At 46.2% G+C, this 21,961-nt stretch overlaps 1 protein-coding gene across 2 annotated transcripts in view; it reads left to right on the plus strand.

The window, feature by feature from the left end:
- ASXL1 (ASXL transcriptional regulator 1) overlaps nt 1-17,836 on the plus strand; it is a 67,786-nt gene extending 49,950 nt beyond the window's left edge. For both annotated transcript variants that reach the window (XM_059705851.1, XM_059705853.1), the window contains 9 exons: nt 6,890-7,010; nt 7,087-7,184; nt 7,716-7,809; nt 8,270-8,422; nt 9,659-9,822; nt 9,920-10,016; nt 11,308-11,413; nt 11,703-12,336; nt 13,066-17,836. In XM_059705851.1, coding sequence (XP_059561834.1) covers nt 6,890-7,010; nt 7,087-7,184; nt 7,716-7,809; nt 8,270-8,422; nt 9,659-9,822; nt 9,920-10,016; nt 11,308-11,413; nt 11,703-12,336; nt 13,066-15,900 — 4,302 coding nt within the window. In that variant the 3' untranslated portion in view covers nt 15,901-17,836. The remainder of the gene's footprint in view (nt 1-6,889; nt 7,011-7,086; nt 7,185-7,715; nt 7,810-8,269; nt 8,423-9,658; nt 9,823-9,919; nt 10,017-11,307; nt 11,414-11,702; nt 12,337-13,065) is intronic.
- The last annotated feature ends 4,125 nt before the right edge of the window (nt 17,837-21,961 follow it).

The raw sequence follows: 21,961 nt of genomic DNA on the forward strand, positions 1-21,961 counted from the left end.
CACTCCAGTTTTGAAAGAAGTTCTGCTGTGGGTTAAATGCTATCAAATAGCATTGCATGCTGCAGAGAAATTGTTCATGAAAGGAGAATCAGTCGATGCTTCAAACTTCATTGTTGTCTTAAGAAATTGCCACAGCTACCCCACCTTCAGCAACCACCACCCTAGCCATAACACCCTCCATTAGCAAAAAAGATTATGACTCACTGAAGACTTAGATGATGGTTAGCATTTTTTAGCAATAAAATACTTTGTAATTAAGGTAGATTTTTAGAGAGAGTGGAGGGGAGAAAGGGAGGCGAGAGAGAGGGAGAGAGAAAGAAAACATCAGAGTGACACATCGATTGACTGCCTCCTGTATGTGCCGCGGCTAGGGCTGGGGATTGAACCTGCAACCCAGGTATGTGTCCCTGACGGGAATCGAACCCAAGACCCTTTTGGTTGCCGGGCTGATGTTCTAACCACTGAGAACACTAGCCAGAGCACATTGTGTTTTTAGAGATAATGCTATTGTATACTTAATAGACTACAGTATAGTGTGAACATACTTTCATATCATTTGGAAAACAAAAAATTCATGTTACTTTTTATTGCGATGGTCTAGAACCGAACCCACAATATTTCTGAGGTATGCCTGTAAACACTTTTCTAAATACTACTCAGATCAAGACATCTAACATGGCCAGGAGCCACCGTGTACCCCTTCTTAATTACAACACCCTTCATTCCCCTGACTTCATAGAAGTTCTTTTCTTTTCTTTTTTTAAAATATTTTTTTAATTGATTTCTGAGAGGAAGGGAAAGGGAGGAAGAGATAGAAACATTAATGATGAGAGAGAACCATCGATCGGCTGCCTCCTGCATGCCCCACACTGGGGATTGAGCCTGCAATGTAGGCATGTGCTTTTTTTTTTTTTTTTTTTTATTGCTTAAAGTATTACAAAGGGTATTACATATGTATCCATTTTATCCCCCCGCCCTAGACAGTCCCCTAGCCTCCCCTATCACCCAGTGTCTTATGTCCATTGGTTATGCTTATATGCATGCATACAAGTCCTTTAGTTGATCTCTTACCCCCCTACCTCCTGCCCCCCAACCCTCCCCGGCCTTCCCGCTGCAGTTTGACAATCTGTTTGAGGCAGCTCTGCCTCTGTATCTATTATTGTTCAAAAGTTTATAATGGTCTCTATTGTCCATGAATGAGTGAGATCATGTGGTATTTTTCCTTTATTGACTGGCTTATTTCACTTAGCATAATGCTCTCCAGTTCCATCCATGACGTTGCAAATGGTAAGAGTTCCTTCCTTTTTACAGCAGCATAGTATTCCATCGTGTAGATGTACCACAGTTTTCTAATCCATTCATCTACTGATGGGCACTTAGGCTGTTTCCAGATCTTAGCTATGGTGAATTGTGCTGCTATGAACATAGGGATGCATATATCCTTTCTGATTGGTGTTTCTGGTTTCTTGGGATATATTCCTAGAAGTGGGATCACAGGGTCAAATGGGAGTTCCATTTTCAGTTTTTTAAGGAAACTCCATACTGTCTTCCATAGTGGCTGCACCAGTCTGCATTCCCACCAGCAGTGCACAAGTGTTCCTTTTTCTCCACATCCTCTCCAGCACTTGTCGTTTGTTGATTTGTTGATGATAGCCAGTCTGACAGGTGTGAGATGGTACCTCATTGCTGTTTTGATTTGCATCTCTTGGATGATTAGTGACTTTGAGCATGTTTTCATATGTCTCTTGGCTTTCTGGATGTCCTCTTTTGAAAGGTGTCTATTTAGGTCCTTTGCCCATTTTTTGATTGGATTGTTTATCTTTCTTTTGTTAAGTTGTATGAGTTCCCTATAAATTTTGGAGATTAGGCCCTTATCAGATATGTCATTGGCAAATATGTTTTCCCACACAGTGGGTTTTCTCGTTGTTTTGTTGATGGTTTCTTTTGCTGTGCAGAAGCTTTTTATTTTGATGTAGTCCCATTTGTTCATTTTTTCTTTAGTTTCAAGTGCCCTAGGAGCTGTATCAGTGAAGAAATTGCTTCGGCATATGTCTGAGATTTTGTTGCCTTTGGATTCTTCTAGAATTTTTATGGTTTCCCGTCGTACATTTAAGTCCTTTATCCATTTTGAGTTTATTTTTGTGTATGGTGTAAGTTGGTGGTCTAGTTTCATTTTCTTGCATATATCTGTCCAATTTTCCCAGCACCATTTATTGAAGAGACTACCTTGGCTCCATTGTATGTTCTTGCCTCCTTTGTCAAATATTAATTGAGCATATTGGTTCGGGCCGATTTCTGGGCTCTCTATTCTATTCCATTGATCTATATAGGCATGTGCTCTTGACTGGAATTGAACCTGGGAGCCTTCACTCCGCAGGCTGACGCTCTACCCACTGAGCCATGCCTGCTCGGCTTCTTGCTTTTCTTTATTGTTGTTTACTTATATTTGCATCTCCAACACTATAGTTTAATTTTGTCTGTTTTGAACTTTTTGCAAATGAAATAAATTACGTTATGCATTCTTTTGTTCTATTCTTTCATTTGTTTTTAAGAACCATCCATATTGTTGTGAGTAGTTGTAGTTCATTCATTTTTTATTTTGTAATGTCCATTTATTGAGCACACTAACCATGTATTGATTCTACTGATGATGGACACTTTGGTTGTTTATAGCCCAAGTTACAGACGATGCTGCCATTAATATCTGGATGTGAATTTTGATGTGTATAAATATGTATTTCTCTAGGGAATCCAAACCTAGGACTGACATTGCTGAGTCATAGGATGTTTGTATTTTCAACTGTACCAGATAATGCCAAACTGTATTCTCAAATGGTTGGGTCCATTTTCAGTATAACCGTTTTACATCCACAATAACACTACTTGGCATTGCTAAACTTTAATTTTAGCCTTTTAAGGATGCGATAATACCTCATTGTGGTTTTAATTTGCATAATTTTGTGTCTTTTATTGTTAGGTTAAATACCTTTTAATGTGAGTGTTGGATATCCTCTTTGGCATAATGCCATATTCACATTTTATGCCTATTTTTCTTCTGGGCTGCCCTTTTCTTACTGACTTATGGTCTAGCTACAAGATCTTTGTTGGGGTTATATGAGTTGCAGATATCTTCCCCATCTCTGTAGGTAGCTTGCCCTTTTAACTCTTAATGGTGTCTTTAAAAAAAAAAATGGTTTTATTGATTTCAGAGAGAGGAGGGAAGAGGGAGAGAGAGATAGAAACATTAATGATGAGAGAGAATCATCAATTGGCTTCCTCCTGCACACCCCCTACTGAGGATTGAGCCCGCAATGTGTTTGGGAATTGAACCACTTGGTTCATGGGTTGATGCTCAACCACTGCGCCACACCAGCAGGGCATTAATGGTGTCTTTTGATGAACAAAGGATCTTAATTTAGTTCACTTGATTAATTTTCTTATTTTGAAGGATTATTCTTTTTAAGTTTATTATGTTTTAACATATTAAGTCTCAGAAATAGAAGTGTTTGGTTAAAAGGTATGTACATTTTTTAGATTTTTGGTTTAAAATTTACTTTCTCAGAGATAAATTTGTCGCATCATTCCAAGAACATGGCAGTCAATTACCATAATTACAAGCTTAATACTGAAAATATTCTTTAGCTTTTGATTCAGAGGAGCATTTCTAGCCAGTAGGGAAAAGAGATAAAGATCTAAAAAGCTGGGTTTTTTTAAATTACTTTAAGTCAGTCTGATTTGGGCTTAAATTAATGAAAACTTAATATAGTAGTCAAAGGAACCCATGAAATTGATGAGTTAGACTTTTGTGGATGTCCTTTATAAATTTCTGGTATATTTGTAAGAGGTAAAGTCATGATTTTACCTAACCTTCACATACTTTTATTCAAAGAAGACATCCCGTTCCAACTTATCTCTGCTCATCTTCTCTTCTCTCCAAATTCCAGTATTCATCCTAGTTTCAAGATGTAAGATAGCTCCTAATTTTTTCTTAGGAATGGGTGGAGTTTAATTCTGAGACTCTACAACAGAGCCTGCTAGAAGAAGCATTTATTAGTTGAAACTTGGAGTGGAGCACTCCTCCACACACTTGCTTCATTTTCACTATCTTACTTTAGATCGTCGTCATTTTCATTTCTGTCAGTGTGATTCTTCTTCCTCCAGACTTCCCATGCTTAACAGAATGAAATTCCTAAAACTCAAATCATTCCCCTGACTACAGAGACGCCATGTGCCCTTGACCACAAGAGAACCTGGGACCCTTCAGTCTGCAGGCTGATGCTCTATCAACTGAGCCAAACCAGTTAGGGCAGCTAACATCTTTTTTTTAAGAATTCATTTTACTAAATTGAGAGAGAGAGAGAGAGAAACATTGATGTGAGAGAGAAACATCGATTGGTTGCCTCCTGCATGCACTCCTGACCGGGAATCAAACCTGCCGCCTTCTGGTGTAGAGGACAGTGCTCTAACCAACTGAGCCATACAGGCCAGGGCTTAGCGAACACCTTTTAAAACTTAGCTTTTTGGAAGCTTATCTCCCTGAGTCTTAATTCAGTTTCTGTACTCCATGCCCTCTTAAACTTAAGGACTTAGATGCCCCCTCTTCTGAGCTGCTGCATTTCTCTGTATACCTCTCTCACTGTGCTTTGGAGTATAATAGGTTTGATTTTTCTCCCCCACTCAGTTCAGCTCCTTGAGGCTAGGCCCGTTTCCTACTCCTGATATCCCACCCTATCCCCAGAAACTAGCATTTATAGGAGTCACCCGTAAATATTTAGTGAATGATTGAGTGCAAAGTTTTATCTCACTTTCTTTTTTTTTTTTTAATTTTTTTTTTAATTAAATCTTTATTGTTCAGATTATTACATTTGTTCCTTTTTTTTCCCCCCCATAACTCCCCTCCTCCCAGTTCCCGCCCCACCCTCCGCCCTCACTCCCCACCCACTGTCCTCATCCATAGGTGCACGATTTTTGTCCAGTCTCTTCCCACATCTCCCACACCCCTTTCCCCCCCAAGAATAGTCAGTCCATTCCCTTTCTATGTCCCTGATTCTATTATAATCAACAGTTCATTCTGTTCATCAGATTATTTATTCACTTGATTCTTAGATTCACTTGTTGATAGATGCATATTTGTTGTTCATAATTTGTATCTTTACCTTTTTCTTCCTCTTCCTCTTCTTAAAGGATACCTTTCAGCATTTCATATAATCCTGGTTTGGTGGTGATGAACTCCTTTAGCTTTTCCTTATCTGTGAAGCTCTTTATCTGACCTTCAGTTCTGAATGATAGCTTTGCTGGATAAAGTAATCTTGGTTGTAGGTTCTTGGTATTCATCACTTTGAATATTTCTTGCCATTCCCTTCTGGCCTGCAAAGTTTCTGTTGAGAAATCAGCTGACAGTCGTATGGGTATTCCCTTGTAGGTAACTGAGTTTCTTTCTCTTGCTGCTTTTAAGATTCTCTCTTTATCTTTTGCTCTTGGCATTTTAATTATGATGTGTCTTGGTGTGGTCCTCTTTGGATTCCTTTTGTTTGGGGTTCTCCGAGCTTCTTGGACCTGTAAGTCCATTTCTTTCACCAGGTGGGGGAAGTTTTCTGTCATTATTTCTTCAAATAGGTTTTCAATATCTTGCTCTCTCTCATCTTCTGGCACCCCTATAATTCTGATGTTGGTACGCTTGAAGCTGTCCCAGAGGCTCCTTACACTATCCTCGCATTTTTGGATTCTTTTTTCATTTTGCTTTTCCGGTTGGATGTTTTTTGCTTCCTCGCATTTCAAATCATTGACTTGATTCTTGCGCTCCTCTGGTCTGCTGTCGGGCGTCTGTATAATATTCGTTATTTCAGTCTGTGTGTGCTTAATTTCTAGTTGGTTCCCCAATATAAGATCGAGGGTCTTATTAGTTTTCGTGTAGATCTCATTAAGTTTATCGGCAGCTTCTAAACAGTTCTTGAGAGACCTTAAAAGTGTGGTTCTGAACTCTATTTCTTCCATTGACAATTTTGTCCTGTTTCTTTGTCTCCGCATTTTGTTATGCTTCCTTGGTGCACCCCCTAGTGGTCTTTGTTCGCAGTCTTATAGATAAATCTTGATTGTTGTAGCTAATTCCAGGGAGGGTTTGACCTCCAGGCCAAGTGGCTATGAGAATCAGCTGTGTCAGCAGTGAGAGAACTTCTGTCCTCTAGGGAGGTGCTAATCTAGCCTTTACCTGAGGCTATCCGGCAAATGCCTCTGTGCAGGGCTTGGGCGGGGCGGGTCGCACAGGATCAACAGGGTGGGCCGGAGAGAGCAGTTATGGCGGCTCTCAGTCCTGTCCCAAGGGGCTCTGCCTCTCTGAGTCCCAGCACCCGCTGCAAAGCTCGGAGAGAAAGCTGCACTCGCTCTGACCGAAGCCAGACAGTCCCGCTTCTCCCGTTTGAGTCTGGGTCCCTAAAGACTCGCCCGGATCTGGTGCTCAGAGTCTGCGACTCCCTCCCGGTTGAAAACAACAACCGCGCCCTCCGCCGCCAGCCCGCTCCGCGCACTCCGCACCTCAGAATTTGACTTCACCACTGGCCTCCTCTGAGTGTCCGTGTGCGTTTCTCTTTCCTCCTAGTTGTAGGACTTACACTCAGCCAGCGTTCCTGTGGTTCTGGGTGATGTCCCTTCCGTTTTTTGGTTTCACTTTTGAAGTAGTTGTTCAAAGCAGCAAACTCCGGCGTTAACCTATGCCGCCATCTTGGTTCTCCTCGAGAATCATTGATTCTATCTCACTTTCTTGATATACCTTTGAAAAGAACTTGCTGAGAAAGTCAGTTAGAAAGGGAAAAGCAATACATGTTTAGAAATTACTACTATGCTTGATCGATTTGTAGGGTTTTGCTCACCCTAGTTTTCCTTCCTGTCACAGAAGGATGCCCTGCAGTGGTCTCGCAATCCGGCTGCAGTGGAGGGAGAGGAGCCAGAGGACACAGCTGATGTAGAGAGCTGTGGGTCTAATGAAACCAGCACTGTGAGTGGTGAAAATGATGGTAAGTGCCCTTAACAAGATGGGTAAAGAGCCATAAGCAGTTATTAGGCACTAACCTTTATTTCCCTCCCTTCCAGTATCACTTGATGAAACATCTTCTAATGCATCCTGTTCTACAGAATCTCAGAGTCGGCCTCTTTCCAATCCCAGGGACAGCTACAGAGCTTCCTCACAGGTAGGGAGGAGAGTTGGTGATAGGGGGATAAGAGAGGCCAGGCACAGATAGGACCGTCCATCCTATAGTTAATTGTGAGTGTGTTTGAAGAGTGGAGAAAATCAATTTGGTCTCCACCTGTTAGTACCTTTTAAAAGTGGGTCGTAGATCTGACAGCAGAGTGATTTGTTGTTGTTTTTTCTCTCTTTACATGGCTGGATAACCAGGGAGAAGTAGAGCATTGTGCAGAACGGGGAGAATGGGAGCCGGGGAGTTAGTGGTTTGAATTTTGGCCCTTTCACTCACGAGCTTTGGGACCTTGGGCAAATTCCTTATCTGTAAAATGGGGATAATGGTAGATTCTTCTCAGCGTGGGTGATGCTTGGCACAGGGACTGGCACCTGGCCCAATAACAGTGCCGCTGTTAGCATTACCTGCCTGAGTTCGTCGAATACACACTGTTTTACAAGACGGTGAGTGGAGACATAGTGGAGAGGGACTGCGCTGTGGCCCTGCAGGTGACTCCTTCTTTGGCTTCCCCTGGGGGTGTAGGCAGGCAAGCAAAAGAAGAAGACTGGTGTGATGCTGCCTCGCGTTGTCCTGACTCCTCTGAAGGTAAACGGGGCCCACGTGGAACCTGCCTCAGGTATGTATGAGGTCTGGATTGTGGTGCCTCTCCCTCGGCTGCTGGGGCTCCCTCCCAGAGGCAGCGGTTTCTGACCGAGGTAGTGCAATGCCAGTGGAGCCAGGAGACCCTCCTCTGGCAGCAGCACTCTGTGGTGGCGAGACCTGACCTAGGTTCCAGTGCTGGGCTCTGCCGTGCCCTCCCCGTTGCCTCACAGGGTGGCTGTGAAGGTCGGATGGAGTGTGCAGGTGCTTTTTGTAAAAGGTGCAGTGCTGCACAAACTGAGATGGCCGTTTGGCATTCTTACGTGGTATTTTAAAGCCAGCGCATGCGGTGTTGAGCTCTGACAGCCCAAGGCTGGGCCATGGAAGCACCCGGTATAGCTGGCAGCACCTCAGGGAGAGTTGGGAGAAGGAAGCTTGTCTAAGAGCGATGGGCATGGCGGGTGATACTTCTGACCAGTGGAATGATGTGCCTTCAGGGTTCTCGGGCCGCCAAGCTGATGGCGAGAGTGGCAGCCCGTCCAGCAGCAGCAGCGGCTCTCTGGCCCTGGGCAGCGCTGCTATTCGTGGCCAGGCCGAGGTCGCCCGGGACCCTGCCCCGCTCCTGAGAGGCTTCCGGAAGCCGGCCACAGGTGAGTGGCTTGGCACTCATTTCTTTGCCTGGAAAGGGGGCCCCTGCAGGCCAAGTGACATGAGGAAGTCTACTTCTTTTACCAGTTTATCTTGGGTGGTCCTCTGTTTTTTGTTTAATTTTACCTTGCATTTTGGTTATTCCACATATAGATAGTCTCTGCTAGACTGAGAGAGAGTTCCTTGTGGGCAAAGATGGTGCCACATTGCTCCTCGTATGTCCCTGTAAGGGCCTAGTCTGCCTGCTTTAGTGGTCTTGCTCAGTCAGTGTCTATGTGAGTGAAAATTGCTTCTGAGCTTCTCAGTGAAGAATTCCAACGTCCATTTTCTTTCTTTGTTAACATCCTGCCATATTTGTTCTCAACATCGTAGTCTCTGTCAGATGCCCTTTTCTATAACCCAGTCAGCATATTGAGTGGAAGCCTAAGTTGAATTTGGGAGATGCAAACAAATTCAGTAGTGTGCACCTCCCATACCCAGTAGGTTTACTTACAATGCCAATATACTGTTTGCTATTTCAGGATTTATATCTCAAAGCCCACATGCTGGCTGTTTGTAGATGGGCCACAAGAAACCATTAAGAGTTAGCTTGTGAAATTAGAATAAACCATTGCCCAAGTCGGAACTAGGTCTGCTTTTCCAATTCCTCAGCAGTGCTCAATCTAAGATTAACAGGTGTCTATTCTAAGTGATTTTTTTAAAAAAATAAAAGTAACATTTGCTGAGGCTTCTGTGAGAGGTATTGATATTTTCATGGGCTTTAAACAACCCTTAGTACCTTTCTGCATGGAGATCGTACCTCTTCAGCCCATTCACAAGAAGGCTTCTGCAGATTTTCCCATAGGACGATAATAGATTTGCTTTTAGACAACTTCCATCATTTCACCAGCTGACTTTGTGGAACTTGTTCTCCAGCTTTGGAGGGAGGGTCAGGGCCTGCCCCTGCCTGGTTTTATGGGGAAGAGTGTCCTCTTCAGGCTGTGACACAGCCTAGTACAGTCTTATGTGAGAAGATGCAGCCCAAGTGTTGTCTTGGGATTGCTGGCAATGAGAGTTACCTGGGAAGAATAATTGCACATACAGGTTAGGGTGTACTGGGTAGTCGAGCAGATTGTGTGCCGGTAAGTTCTGAGTAGCTTGGGTGCCACCAAAGTTTCCCCCTACAGTTAGCATTTGTTTCTTCTGCTTTTAGAAGCTGAAAACGTATACGTTACCTTTTATTGCTTCAAAAATCACAGGTCAAATGAAGCGCAACAGAGGGGAAGAGGTAGATTTTGAGACACCTGGGTCCATTCTTGTCAATACCAACCTTCGGGCCCTGATAAATTCTCGGACCTTCCACGCCCTGCCATCCCACTTCCAGCAGCAGCTCCTTTTCCTCCTGCCTGAAGTGGACAGACAGGTACAGATAGGCCGCCTCTTCTATGCTTCTCTCTGAGCGAGCTTGTGTTGTCCTTCTAAGTTTTTTATTTATCGGGTTATGTGCCTGATCCTTCTAGGTGGGGACGGACGGCCTGTTGCGTCTCAGCAGCAGTGCACTGAATAACGAGTTTTTCACCCACGCGGCTCAGAGCTGGCGGGAACGCCTGGCTGATGGTGAGTAGATGTTCTTACCTCGGATTGTTTGAGAGGTACCTGCCATGTGTGGTATCACTTGTTTCCTGATACTTAAAACGCCATTTTTACCAATTTATCTCTTTTTCCAAGGGGTATTTAGTGTAAGGCAGGCTTTCCTCACAACACTAATAAATGTGGCAGGTGTTAATGTGCTTCATAGCTTTAGAAGGTACAGGGTATTGGGGCTTTCATTATTTTGTGTAAATATCCATCTGCATTGCCTCTTCATTATGAAACCTGTCAACTCCTATTCTTTCCATTAAACATGGCGTTGTCTGGATGGACGGAGGAAAGTGCGCTGTGGCATTGAGCTACAATGTTAATCTTTACCAAATGCTCTGTTTTTAGACATCGCCATTTGGAGTGATTGTTAGCTTCTCCTACTTTAGTTTTGTGGGGAAGGTACAGGAGAGTGTGTTGGGAAGTCCCTGAGACCTCTTCCAGGTTCATTGCTTGACTAGGAGGATTTACAGCACTCAGCATAGAGTCTTCTTCATGGCTGTAGTTTATTACAGCGAAAGAATACAGAGTGAAAGAATACAGAGCGAAGGATTTCAGCAAAGGTGAAGTCCAGGGAAACCAGGAGCAAGCTTTCAAGGTCCTCTCCCAGTAGAATCACACAGGATGCGCTCAGTTCCCCCAGCACCAAGCTGTGACAGCACATGTGAAATGTAGTCTACCAGGGAAGCTTGTTAAAGTCTTGGTGCTCAGGGTTTTATCAAGGGCTGATCATGTAACATGCCTGTGCCTGGCACATACCCAAATTTCAGATTCCCCAAAGGAAAGCAGGTGCTCGCCATAAACCATCTTGTTTGCAAAAACAGTTTAGGCACAGTGAGCCATTCATACTAGTTTGGGGGTGGGAACCCTCCCCAAATCCAGGTTCCCAGATGTCAGCCAAGGGCCAACCTTGTAAGCAGTCCTTTATAAGGATAAGCAATCAGGCCTGCTAGGTTAACTTTTTTCTGCACAGGAAGTAAGAATGGTTCTTTGGTTTGTTTTTGTTTTGCTTTTTTGAACAACGTGTTGCTGTTTGAAGACTTAAGTTTCCCTTGTAACAGACATGTTAGTTTTGTCCTAAGAAGAGCATGATGTGAGAGATCCTTTGGAGGAGACGGAAACCAGTGTGAAGATAGTGAGGGTAAAAAAAAAAAGATCTCTAAATCCACCAAAGTCATATGCATTTTGAAAATGGAGGAAGTAGAACTACTTTCCATAAGACACATGAATATCCTGAATGCATGTACTCAAAAGTTTTATTTCTCTCTAGGTGAATTCACTCATGAGATGCAAGTCAGGATACGGCAGGAAATGGAGAAGGAAAAGAAGGTGGAACAATGGAAAGAAAAGTTCTTTGAGGACTACTATGGACAGAAGTAAGGCACTTGGTTGCTGAGAGTGTTGGTCTGGGATTTGGGGGGGGATAAAGGCAGGTGTTCTCCAAGTTGTGCATACTTTTGTGTTGAATGAGAATGTGGAGATTGCCTGACGTGGCTCATTTAGCCTAATGCCATATGGAAGGAAGCTATCAGAGCCTATGGTTAATATTATGCACCATTTAGGTTCACTTGGTTCTGAGATATCTAATATCTGGGTGTGTCATTCATAGATACAATAAGCATGCTTTCTCTGCCCTGTAACTGACGGTGTGAGTTTGGTTTGCAGGTTGGGTTTGGCCAGAGAAGAGTTGTTGCAGCAGAACGTGGGCCAGGAGGAGGCTGAAATCAAGAGTGACTTGCGAGTCCCAGGAGGATCAGCACGGCCACAGCGTGGTCCAGCCACCCGGCAGCGAGACGGGCATTTCAAGAAACGCTCTCGGCCAGATCTCCGAACCAGAGCCAGGAGGAATCTGTACAAGAAACCAGAGCTAGAACAAGGAGGGATTGTTAAAGACACACAGTCTGTGGCACCTGACATCCCCCTCTACAAGGATGGGGAGGCTAAGACTGATTCAGCAGGGGCAGGCAGTCCCCACCTGCCTGGCACATCCTCTGCAGTGCCTGACTCCGAGGGTCCCAGATTCACAGTGGAGACGGGAGCTTCCCTGATCCAAACCGATCCTGACGACCTGGCACGGGCCTCTGCCTCTCCAGACAGAATTCCCAGCTTGCATCAGGAGACTGTTGATCAGGAACCTAGAGATCAGAAGAGGAAATCCTTTGAGGAGGCAGCCTCTGCATCCTTTCCCGAAAAGAAGCCCCGGCTTGAAGATCGTCAGTCCTTTCGTAACACAATTGAAAGTGTTCACTCCGAAAAGCCACAGCCCACCAAAGAGGAGCCCAAAGTCCCGCCCATCCGGGTAGGAGGCCGTTTCCCCTTGAGGGCCAGGCGATTTGTGGAGCCCCTTTGCAGGACCCTTGTGTTGATTAAGTGGGCGTGTAGAGCCCTCTACAAGAGAGCCATTCCTGAGACCAGTTTGACAATTGGGGATGAGGGTCTTCTCTGCTTCACTGGTGTGTTCACTCTGTTGAAGTTATCTCTAGAGGTCAGAATCCTGTGGGGGGGTTACATTTTTTATTAGGTGCTGTTAGATTCTTTGTGTAGTGACTCCCATAGTCTCACCAGAAATTAAATTTAGAAGTGCGGCATGTAACAGCCCTTGAGCAGAGCCTTCTGAGAATGGTGTGCTGTTGCGGACCGCCATTTCACCATGACACTTTCATTTTTAACACATTGTGGACAGGTCACGAGAATTCTCGCTTCATATTACACAGTGTTTTACGAAGTATCATACTTTAAAAAGATATTAGCTTGTAAGAATGTAATAAATAACTTCAAAATGCAACGGGTATTTAATTTTAAAGCGTGCCTTTAGCATTTGTGTAAAACGTTTTTTGTACTCGTTCAATAGAAACTTATCTAGCACTGGGTAAAGCTAGTAATAAAACTACTGGTCCGCAATATGTTAAGGAAAATGATTTAATTCTCTAGGCCATGGCCCCTAAGCTACTAGACTCCTAATTTAGCTTTACAGTGCCTAGGTCAGAACACCCAGTCAATTATAACTTTTCTAATTCTTCTCTTGCAGATACAACTTTCACGTATCAAACCACCCTGGGTGGTTAAAGGTCAGCCCACTTACCAGATATGCCCCCGAATTGTCCCCATCACGGAGTCCTCCTGCCGGGGCTGGACTGGTGCCAGGACCCTCGCAGACATTAAAGCCCGTGCTTTGCAGATCCGAGGGGCGAGAGGCCACCACTGCCATCGAGAGGCGGCCACCACTGCCATCGGAGGGGGGGGTGGCCCGGGTGGAGGTGGCGGCAGGACCACCGATGAGGGAGGTGGCAGAGGCAGCAGCAGTGGTGATGGTGGTGAGGCCTGTGGCCACCTTGAGCCCAGAGGAGCCCCGGGCACCCCTGGAGAGTGTGCGTCAGATCTACAGCGAACACAACTACTGCCGCCTCGTCCTCTAAATGGGGAGCACACCCAGGTTGGAACTGCTACACCCAGAGCCAGGAGGGAGCACCTGGCTTCTCTCAGAAAGGAGGAGAACTCCCTACAGAGGGCACCAGATGCAAGCAGGCGAGAAGATGTCTCCCAACTCCTCATGGCTCCCACTGGGGACCAGCCATGCCAGGCTTTGCCCCCACTGTCCTCCAAAACCCCAGCACCTGAGAGATTAGTTGAGCAGCCTACCTTGCATCTAGATGTTAGAACTGAAGGTGAATCTGATACCACTTCCCGGGAAAGGGATAATAAAGAGCAAAGACCCACTCTTCTCCCTGACGATGGTCCTATTCAGTCTCTGGTGGGGGATGTTACATTAGAAGGAGGAACTGGCCAGGCTCTGGACAGGGACGGTAATCCAACTGTGAAGGATCCTGTGAATGTGACCCCCAGTTCCACCCCTGAGGAGTCATTGACTGGCTGCGTACAGGACAGACAATTAGGACTTGGTGACTCATGCCCGCCCATGAAGGGAAGAGCTACTATACAAGAAGACCTGAAAACCGAGGCTGGCTTCTCCAATGTGGGACAGCTCGAACCAGACTCCAGAGAGAACGTCCCATCTGTCCAGCCCCAGGTTGGAGAAGAGTGGGAGAAGGCTGCTCCCCTCATTCCTGCATTGTCTGGGGGTTTGACAGCCGAAGATGGTTTAGATCTTCCCAGCTGTCCTTCACTTGGGACAGTGCCATCTCACGGGTGCAGTGACAGCCCAGGGAACGAATGCCAACAGGTGGAAGTTGAAAACGTGAAAATCAACGGAGACTCTGAAGCACTGAGTCCTCACAGCGAATCCACAGACACAGCCTCTGACTTTGAAAGCCACCTCTCTGAGAACAGCAGTGATGCTGACCCTACTGAAGCCACAGTGATGGAGAGGTCCTCGGTGGTGGACAAAGAGGAGAAACATGATTGGAACCACTCTGCCTCACTTGCCAAAATGAATGGTGACCATAGTCTGGTTAAAAGGACAGACAGGATGGTTGCTCCCCAGAGCTGGGTGTCTCGCGTATGTGCAGTCCCCCAAAAGATCCCAGATTCCCTGCTGCTGGCCAGTACCGAGTACCAGCCGAGGCCTGTGTCCCTGGGCAGGCCTGGGTCCTCAGTGGAGGCCACTAACCCACTCGTGATGCAGTTGCTGCAGGGCAACTTGCCCCTGGAAAAGGTCCTTCCTCCAGCCCTCTCTGGCAGCAGACTGGAACCTCCACGACTCCCACTTGCCAAAGAGCAGGGAATGGGATCTTTGCAAGATCCTGGGGGGAACAGTTGTGCGGTGGGCAGGAGCAGCCCCGGTCCTTTAAGAGCTTTGAAGGAACCTCTTCTACCCGACAGCTGTGAAGCCAACACTGGTCTTGCCAGACTGGAGGCCACCCAGGCTCCTGGAACACCCCAAAAGATTTCCAAGATGGTCCCAAGTTTAGATTCCCTATATCCAGTGACCAATCCGACAGCTGCCTCTGGGAAAATAGAAGTGGATTCCAAAGAGCAGTTCTTTTCCTTTAGTTGTGAAGAACAGAAGAAAGGCCGAGATCTGCCCCAGTGCAGTAATTCAAATGCTGCCCCAGGCAAAAGTCCAGGAAATCTCACTACCTCGAGAGCCCCTTGTTTCTCATCTCCAAATGTGATCTCCGTGGGTCCTGATCAGACAGGCCGGGCCCGGGGTGATCAGAACAGTGCTGGAGGTCAAGGGAAGAAGCTCTTTGGCTCTAGAAACCTGGCTGCAACCCTTCAGTGCCCCAAGCCTGTGGCGCCAGTCCCGCTGCCCGCTGATGCCTCTCCTGGTTTTCCCAGTAGGAAGTTGGGGCCAAGTAAAAACTCTGTGTCTGGTGGGGTACAGACTGCCAGGGAAGACTGGGCTCCAAAGACACCACCTGCCTCTGTTGGCAGCATCAAGAGTGAAAAGACTTTTGTGGGGGCGCCTCTCAAGGCAAATGCAGAAAACAGAAATGAAGCTGGACCCGGTCCTCGGGATCTGGTGGATCACTTGCAAGCGATGCCCTTTGTCCTTGACCTGCCCTTCTGGAAATTGCCTCGAGAGCCTGGGAAAGGTCTCAGTCAACCTCTCGAGCCTTCTTCTATCCCCTCCCAACTCAACATTAAACAGGCATTTTATGGGAAGCTTTCTAAACTCCAGCTAAGTTCCACCAGCTTTAATTATTCCTCCAGCTCCCCAGCCTTTCCCAAAGGCCTTGCTGGAAGTGTGGTGCAGCTGAGCCACAAAGCAAACTTTGGTGCGAACCACAGTGCATCACTTTCCTTGCAAATGTTCACCGACAGCAGCACAGTGGAAAGCATCTCGCTCCAGTGTGCGTGCAGCCTGAAAGCCATGATCATGTGCCAGGGCTGTGGTGCGTTCTGTCATGACGACTGTATTGGACCCTCCAAGCTCTGTGTATTGTGCCTTGTGGTAAGATAATAAATTATGGCCATGGGAAAAGTTGTATATTTAGTGTGTGTATTTTGATAATGATTGATCTTAAGTCTGTATACAGAATATCATTGATACAGTAGACTGTCTCTTCAGGCAGAAGCACTCTTGCCTCTCCCTAACATTTATAGTGCTAAAGGCCTCTGTCACCTAGCAACCTTCCTGTCTTGCTGGAGGGGCTTTCCACAGGGCAACTTGTTGGGCTGCAACTGGCCAGCTGAGCCCTCATGTAGACAGAGCCTGGTGAGGTGTAGGGGGCCTGCCTGACACCCAGAGGGACCTGAAATTGAAGAAAGAAGGTTGTTCTCCACACAGGGAACTAACCTACCTGAACTAAGTAGAAATGTCAGTCTTCCGCCGCCCCCTCCCTGCCACCTTTCCTCCTGCTATTATGGGGAGGTGATGGTTGGGGAAGAACCAGCACAGGGTTAAGGTAACTCCCAGCAGTGCCCACCAGGGGGGCTCAAGTACCTGCTGACCTCAGGGTCACAGTTCATTCTGATGCCAGTTGATGGATTTAACCTTTGGTTCTGTTGCTGAAGCAAATATGGGACTTTGCTGACTCATTACAACCCACTGGCCCACAGGAGCTTTTGGAACCTTTGACTAGACCTGCTTGGACAATAGGGTTGAGCCTAAGGTCATCTATCTGAAAATCCCACCTGTAGACCTTGTCAGTCACATGTCCAGATGTTTGGCAGGTGAATGCCTCTGCCTGACACCTTCCGGGTCACTTTGGACTCATGGGAGCGGGCATCTCCACACACCTATGTATCTGAAAAATCATTTTACATTTCAAAGCAGTGTGTGTTTCTTATTTTTATATTTTTAACTCTATCCTTGGATGTATAAAGTGAATTTTTTGGCTTCTGTAAGTATGCTCTATGCACCTCTAATGTTTTATCATGTATTTATATGTTGTACACAGTACTGGCCGATTCTGTAAATGGATGTATTATATAGACAACACGAACGTCTCTCCCTTACTTCACGTTTTGGGCATCATTGCATTAAAGTGGTGTAATAGACTTATCTCCACCTGTGTCAGAGCCACTGCATGCTGTGCTGCCCAACTTGAGTGATTAACTTGTGATCTGCCAGGTTGGCCTGGTGCCCTGTCATGGTGCACCCGGGGGACCTGCTGCAGCCTGCAGAGCCAGAGTCAGCCTGCCTGTCCACTGCTGAGCAAATGCATCTTGCTCCTCACATCTCTTCTCCAACCTTCACTGGCTGCTCACTGCCATATGTGACAAATCACCACCACCAGTGTTAAGTGCTTCTGAACTCGAGGGTGAGTGCCCTGGGCAGCCCCAGGTGGGCCTTCTAGACCTAGCTCCAGGGCCACTGCCTGTCAGCAATACCTGGGACCATGTTCTCCTGGGGCCATAGAGCTCCTTTTGACAGCAGGTTGGGGAAGAAACAGGCAGGCCTGCTGCCTGCCTCTCTCCCAACACATTTTTAACAAATAGATGTCTCCATAGTTGTCTTTCCTCACCCTGCTTCCTGCCTTATTTCTTGTACCTCAACTTGTTGCAGAGTTGAGTCCTTGTTTAACTCCAGTCTCCCTGTGTGAGTGCTTATGTGTGAAGTATAAAATTGGTATGACTTCAGCAGATCTCATTTCATCTGAGAGGTCTTCCCTTTCCCATTTCATCCAGTGTGGATTTTTGTCATCTGAAGCATGAGTGAGAAGTTGGCAGTGATGTGGTGATTTCAATGCAGTATTGGCCAAGTCCAAGTTGTCAACTTTAAGAGTCTGTTTACCAAAGACAGGGAGCAGAGGCCCAAGCGTGTTTGATCCTCTTCTTCCTTCTGTTGTGACCTTTGAGGCCACTCTAGGGTCTAGTCCATGGGGCTGCCCAGAGAAAGCGCTGCTCTTGTATGTCTCCTGTGGTTTTGGAAAAATAAACCTGTACAACCTGCACTCGGTCTCCGTCATCTTCTGTGGCTCCCCACCCCCTCCCGGTGGGAAGGAAGGTTCAGCTGGAGTGTTGAAGCAAATGCCAGCTCCCTCCCCTCGGCTCGAGCTCATGTGGTGTAAGGTGCTCCTTTGTGAGATGAGACTTAGAGGCATAACTTGTCAATTTCACTCTTTAGACCGCGTGACTTGGCAAACTTTCCCACTGTGCACTGGAAGCGGAAATTAATGCAAGTGGTGAGGATGCTCATCTCCACTGCCTCACTGAGCCTGAGATTGCTCGAGAGCTTCCTAATGGCTGATGATCTGTGGGAGGGTGAACAGTTCTGACCTTGAAAAGCCATAAACACGGGCATCTGCGCAGCAGCAGGCAGCAGCAGTGAGGGAGGTGCTGCCTGCAGACCGAGGCTAAGTGGCTTCCAGCCTGCAGGGGTTGGCTTCAGTCCTCACACCTACTGGAGTACTTAAATACGTGATTTTGTGCTTCGTAGGATCTATCTTAGTATCTAAATATGCCAAGGGTAAAAAAAAAACACGTAAAAACCCAACATGATGGGAAGTAAAGATGAACTAAAAGAAGGATCCGTTGACTTGTTTCCTATGAGTTGGAGAAAATAGATTGTGTGGTGGGATCCCTTGGGGCCAGTTCAAGCTGCAACTTTGTGGTGCTGCAGGTGCAGTTGGAGAAGTTACGGTTGGGCTCCATGGGCAGCCACCGGGTGGTGAAGATGTGTCTGTGTACCTTCATGTCATAGGATCTGTGCATGTAGTCTGCAGGAGTTTATAATGCATTAGGATCCAGAGTTGCATCTCATTAGCGAGGCAGAATAGTGTGGTGGATTAGAGTACAGGCCCTGCTGCCTGCCCACACTGTGATTGCCAGTTACTCAGCCTCTGCCAACTTTCCATCTGAGTGGGGATGGTAGCTCCTACTTCATAAAGTTATTAGGGCCTACATAGTAAGTACTCCAGACTGTTAAATGCACCAAGCCAGGCAATCACTACATGAATTTATAATAGGATCTATATGGCTCTTGCTTGACCCTCACCCCAGAGGGGAGCTGTGGAGGTGCGGGCCTGTGAGTGGACATCTGGCTCGTGGCCTCATGCTATCGTTGAATACACAGCACAGTGTTTAGAGATGGAGTGCTTGGTAGTGGAGACGTTTTCTTCAGAGGACACGGAAACCTGATGTTTCAGAATATGAAAACCTCAGTGGCCTTTTTGAGGTGTCATTAGCTTTATGTCCAACCTGCTCTTGAGAAAGACCCTGCCTGAGGGGTGTGTGTGCTTCATAGAGTAGCCCTCCTGCATCAGGGGCTTTAGGGGCCAAGCATCTGCCTGCCCTATGCCCTGAGAGGAGGCGGCACAGGCTGTGTTGCCCTCCTGTATGGGCACCGTTTAAAGTGACAAGGTGGGCTTTATGACCTTAGAGAATAACACTTTGTACGCCATTAGTGTTTATAGATGCAATTAAATTCAAAATACCATGGCGTGTGGGGATGGTTTTTGATTTGGACATGTGGCAGTTAACTGGTTAGTAGTTGAAACCAAACCTTGATAGTGCCTAATGCTTCCTCTCATCTCTATGGATCAATTTGTTGATTTTATTTTTTTTAATGTATTTTTATTGATTTCAGAGAGGAAGAGAGACATCACTGATGAGAGAGAATCATTGATCAGCTGCCTCCAGCACACCCCCCACTGAGGATCGAGCCCACCACCTGGGCATGTGCCCTTGACCGGAATTGAACCCGGGACCCTTTAGTCCGCAGGTTGACGCTCTATCCACTGAGCCAAACCAGCTAGGGCTCTATGGATCAATTTGAAAGCCTGAAATGAACATCTCTACCAAAAGGTGTAGACAGAAGCTGTATAAGAAAAAGGAGAGCCTGGCCTTTGAGGTTCAGTGGTTAAGCATCGATCCATGAACCAAGTCATGACTGGATTCCTGGCCTGGGTTTCAGGCTCCATCCCCAATAGGAGGCGTGCAGGAGGCAGCAGATCAATGATTCTCTTCATTGATTTATCTCCTCCTCCTCTCTCAAATCAATTAAAAAAAATTTTTTTTAAAGGAGAGTAACAAAAAGCTGCCAGTGCAGTGGCTCTTGGCCTTTCTGGGAACACGATGGAAGCCTGATGGAAGGTCTGGGCCCTCTCTCCAGGAATGTGTGTTCACACTGAGCTGTAAGTTGTGTGCACTGTTTCAGGGTGCAAGAGCCCCTTAGGCATCTGGAGCCTCTCATTTAAGAGCCTCTGACTGATGATAAACTTAATCTGAGTTTATTCAAAAGATCAAGGAGGGGAGAGATGACTTAAGTTTCGGTAACTACTAACCTTCCGTGGTACATTTTAAAGTACTTAAATTTTTTTTACTTGTCAAGGTCTGTTATGCTGCTTTAAGTGAGGTCCCATTATAATTGTCTCCATGTATCCGGGCTCTACAAATGAAAGATCTTTGTTTTTAATATTTCTTGAAGTGAGCCAGAAACCAGGACTTGAAGATGTTCCCTTTACCTAGTTTGGGCTGTGATGGTATATTTATGTATGATAGGATTTAGCTAGCATTTCTGGGAACTGGAATTTATTTACTGTACGACGTCATGAAACACAATCTAAATTCAGATCTCTAAAAGGTCAGAATTGAAAATAAAACCATTGCCACTTCTGTTGTGTACACTGGTTTCCTAAGTTTACCAGCCTTTGTGACGTTTGCAACCACACCAGTTTTGTACTCTCAAAACTGAGTTCTCTTCCTTTCTTTTGTATAAAAATTTGGGCAAATGGCCAGCAAGAGGTCAGTGTTAGGTGAACCAAGTGTTGCTCCAGGTTTCCTTCCCTATAGTGCATGCATGTCTTCCCTGTCCACAGAGTGGAGTGAGGGTCCCTGTTTGGTCACTGTGTCTGCTTTCCCTGCTCTAAGGGGCATTCCCGTTTGATGTCCTGGACATTGTTGACAGCCGTGGTGGGGCGCTCCATTAAAGAAGCCAGCCGGGGATCCAGCAGTGCCTCTCTGTCCTCCAGCACCTCCTCCGGTCCCAGGATACCAGTGCTCCCGCGGAGCTGTGGCTTCATCCGAGGTAAGTGCTGTCCCGGTCGACCAGCGTGGTTGTGTGTGGCTGGTCTGGATTCTGTAGATGTTGTCCTGGTTGTTGGGGTGTGTGGTCCCTTGGTGATTCTCAGCAGTGGTGGATTCAATAGGACAGACCTTTTCATGGTAGTACTGAGGATTTGCTGCCCATGGTCCCCATGTGCGCGTGGAAAGATAGGGTGCTGAGAGGTTCCCTACTTCGGCTGTTCTTACTACTATTGGTCTGAATCTTAGCCCCAAAGTGCACTCCCGGTGTATTCAAACGATTGGCTCCTCTCTTTTTATTTTGTGTATTTGGCAGTTGCACAGAATTTCTATTTTAAAAAGGTGATTCTGCCGTAACGAAAAATAAATGTTTTGAAAACAACTTCCATATTGTGTGACAGGCACAATGTTAACAGTAAAACATGTTTATGCAGTTAACTTGGTCAAATTTGTTTTTAAACTCATGACAACCAGTTTTGTTCCTACCCATATTCCTATACGATTTCCTTTAAAGTTTAACCTAAATGATAATGTATAGGATGAAAAAAGTAAGTGTACAAGTAAACGTCTTTGGAAAAAGCAGCCTTTTCCCTTCAAAGCAGGATCTGGGGTTTGGGGTCGAGTAGAATGTCAAGTAGTGAAGGTTCAGGACCAGGGATGGCATTTCCTGTTTCCCTAGCTTTGGTTTCTGATGGTTGAAGAGCTGCATACTGGGGTGTGGAATGGGCACGGTTTACAGGCAAACAGTTAAGACTTGGCTTGGCCACTGGCTGAATTTAGGTGAGGTAGGCCCCCAGTGCACCCCTGCTGACTCATCTGCAAGTGGAGGCAAGGGCACCTCTCTGGGAAGGTCACGGTGAGGTTTCAACATGGTGCCCACAGGTGCTTGGCGAGCACCAGGGAAGATGCATTTCCGTCCCTTTCTAGCGGGCTAGGTGCCGAAGGACATGACACATTTCCCAGGGACCTTCCGTGTGCTCGCTGCCGGGCCCGGCAAAAGTGGAGTCTACTAGTGGAAAGGTGTTTCAGTGCCCAGCTAGGTTTGGAAGAGGTCT

The sequence above is a fragment of the Myotis daubentonii genome, chromosome 8 (assembly GCF_963259705.1).
Source record: "Myotis daubentonii chromosome 8, mMyoDau2.1, whole genome shotgun sequence".
Lineage (NCBI taxonomy): Eukaryota > Metazoa > Chordata > Mammalia > Chiroptera > Vespertilionidae > Myotis > Myotis daubentonii.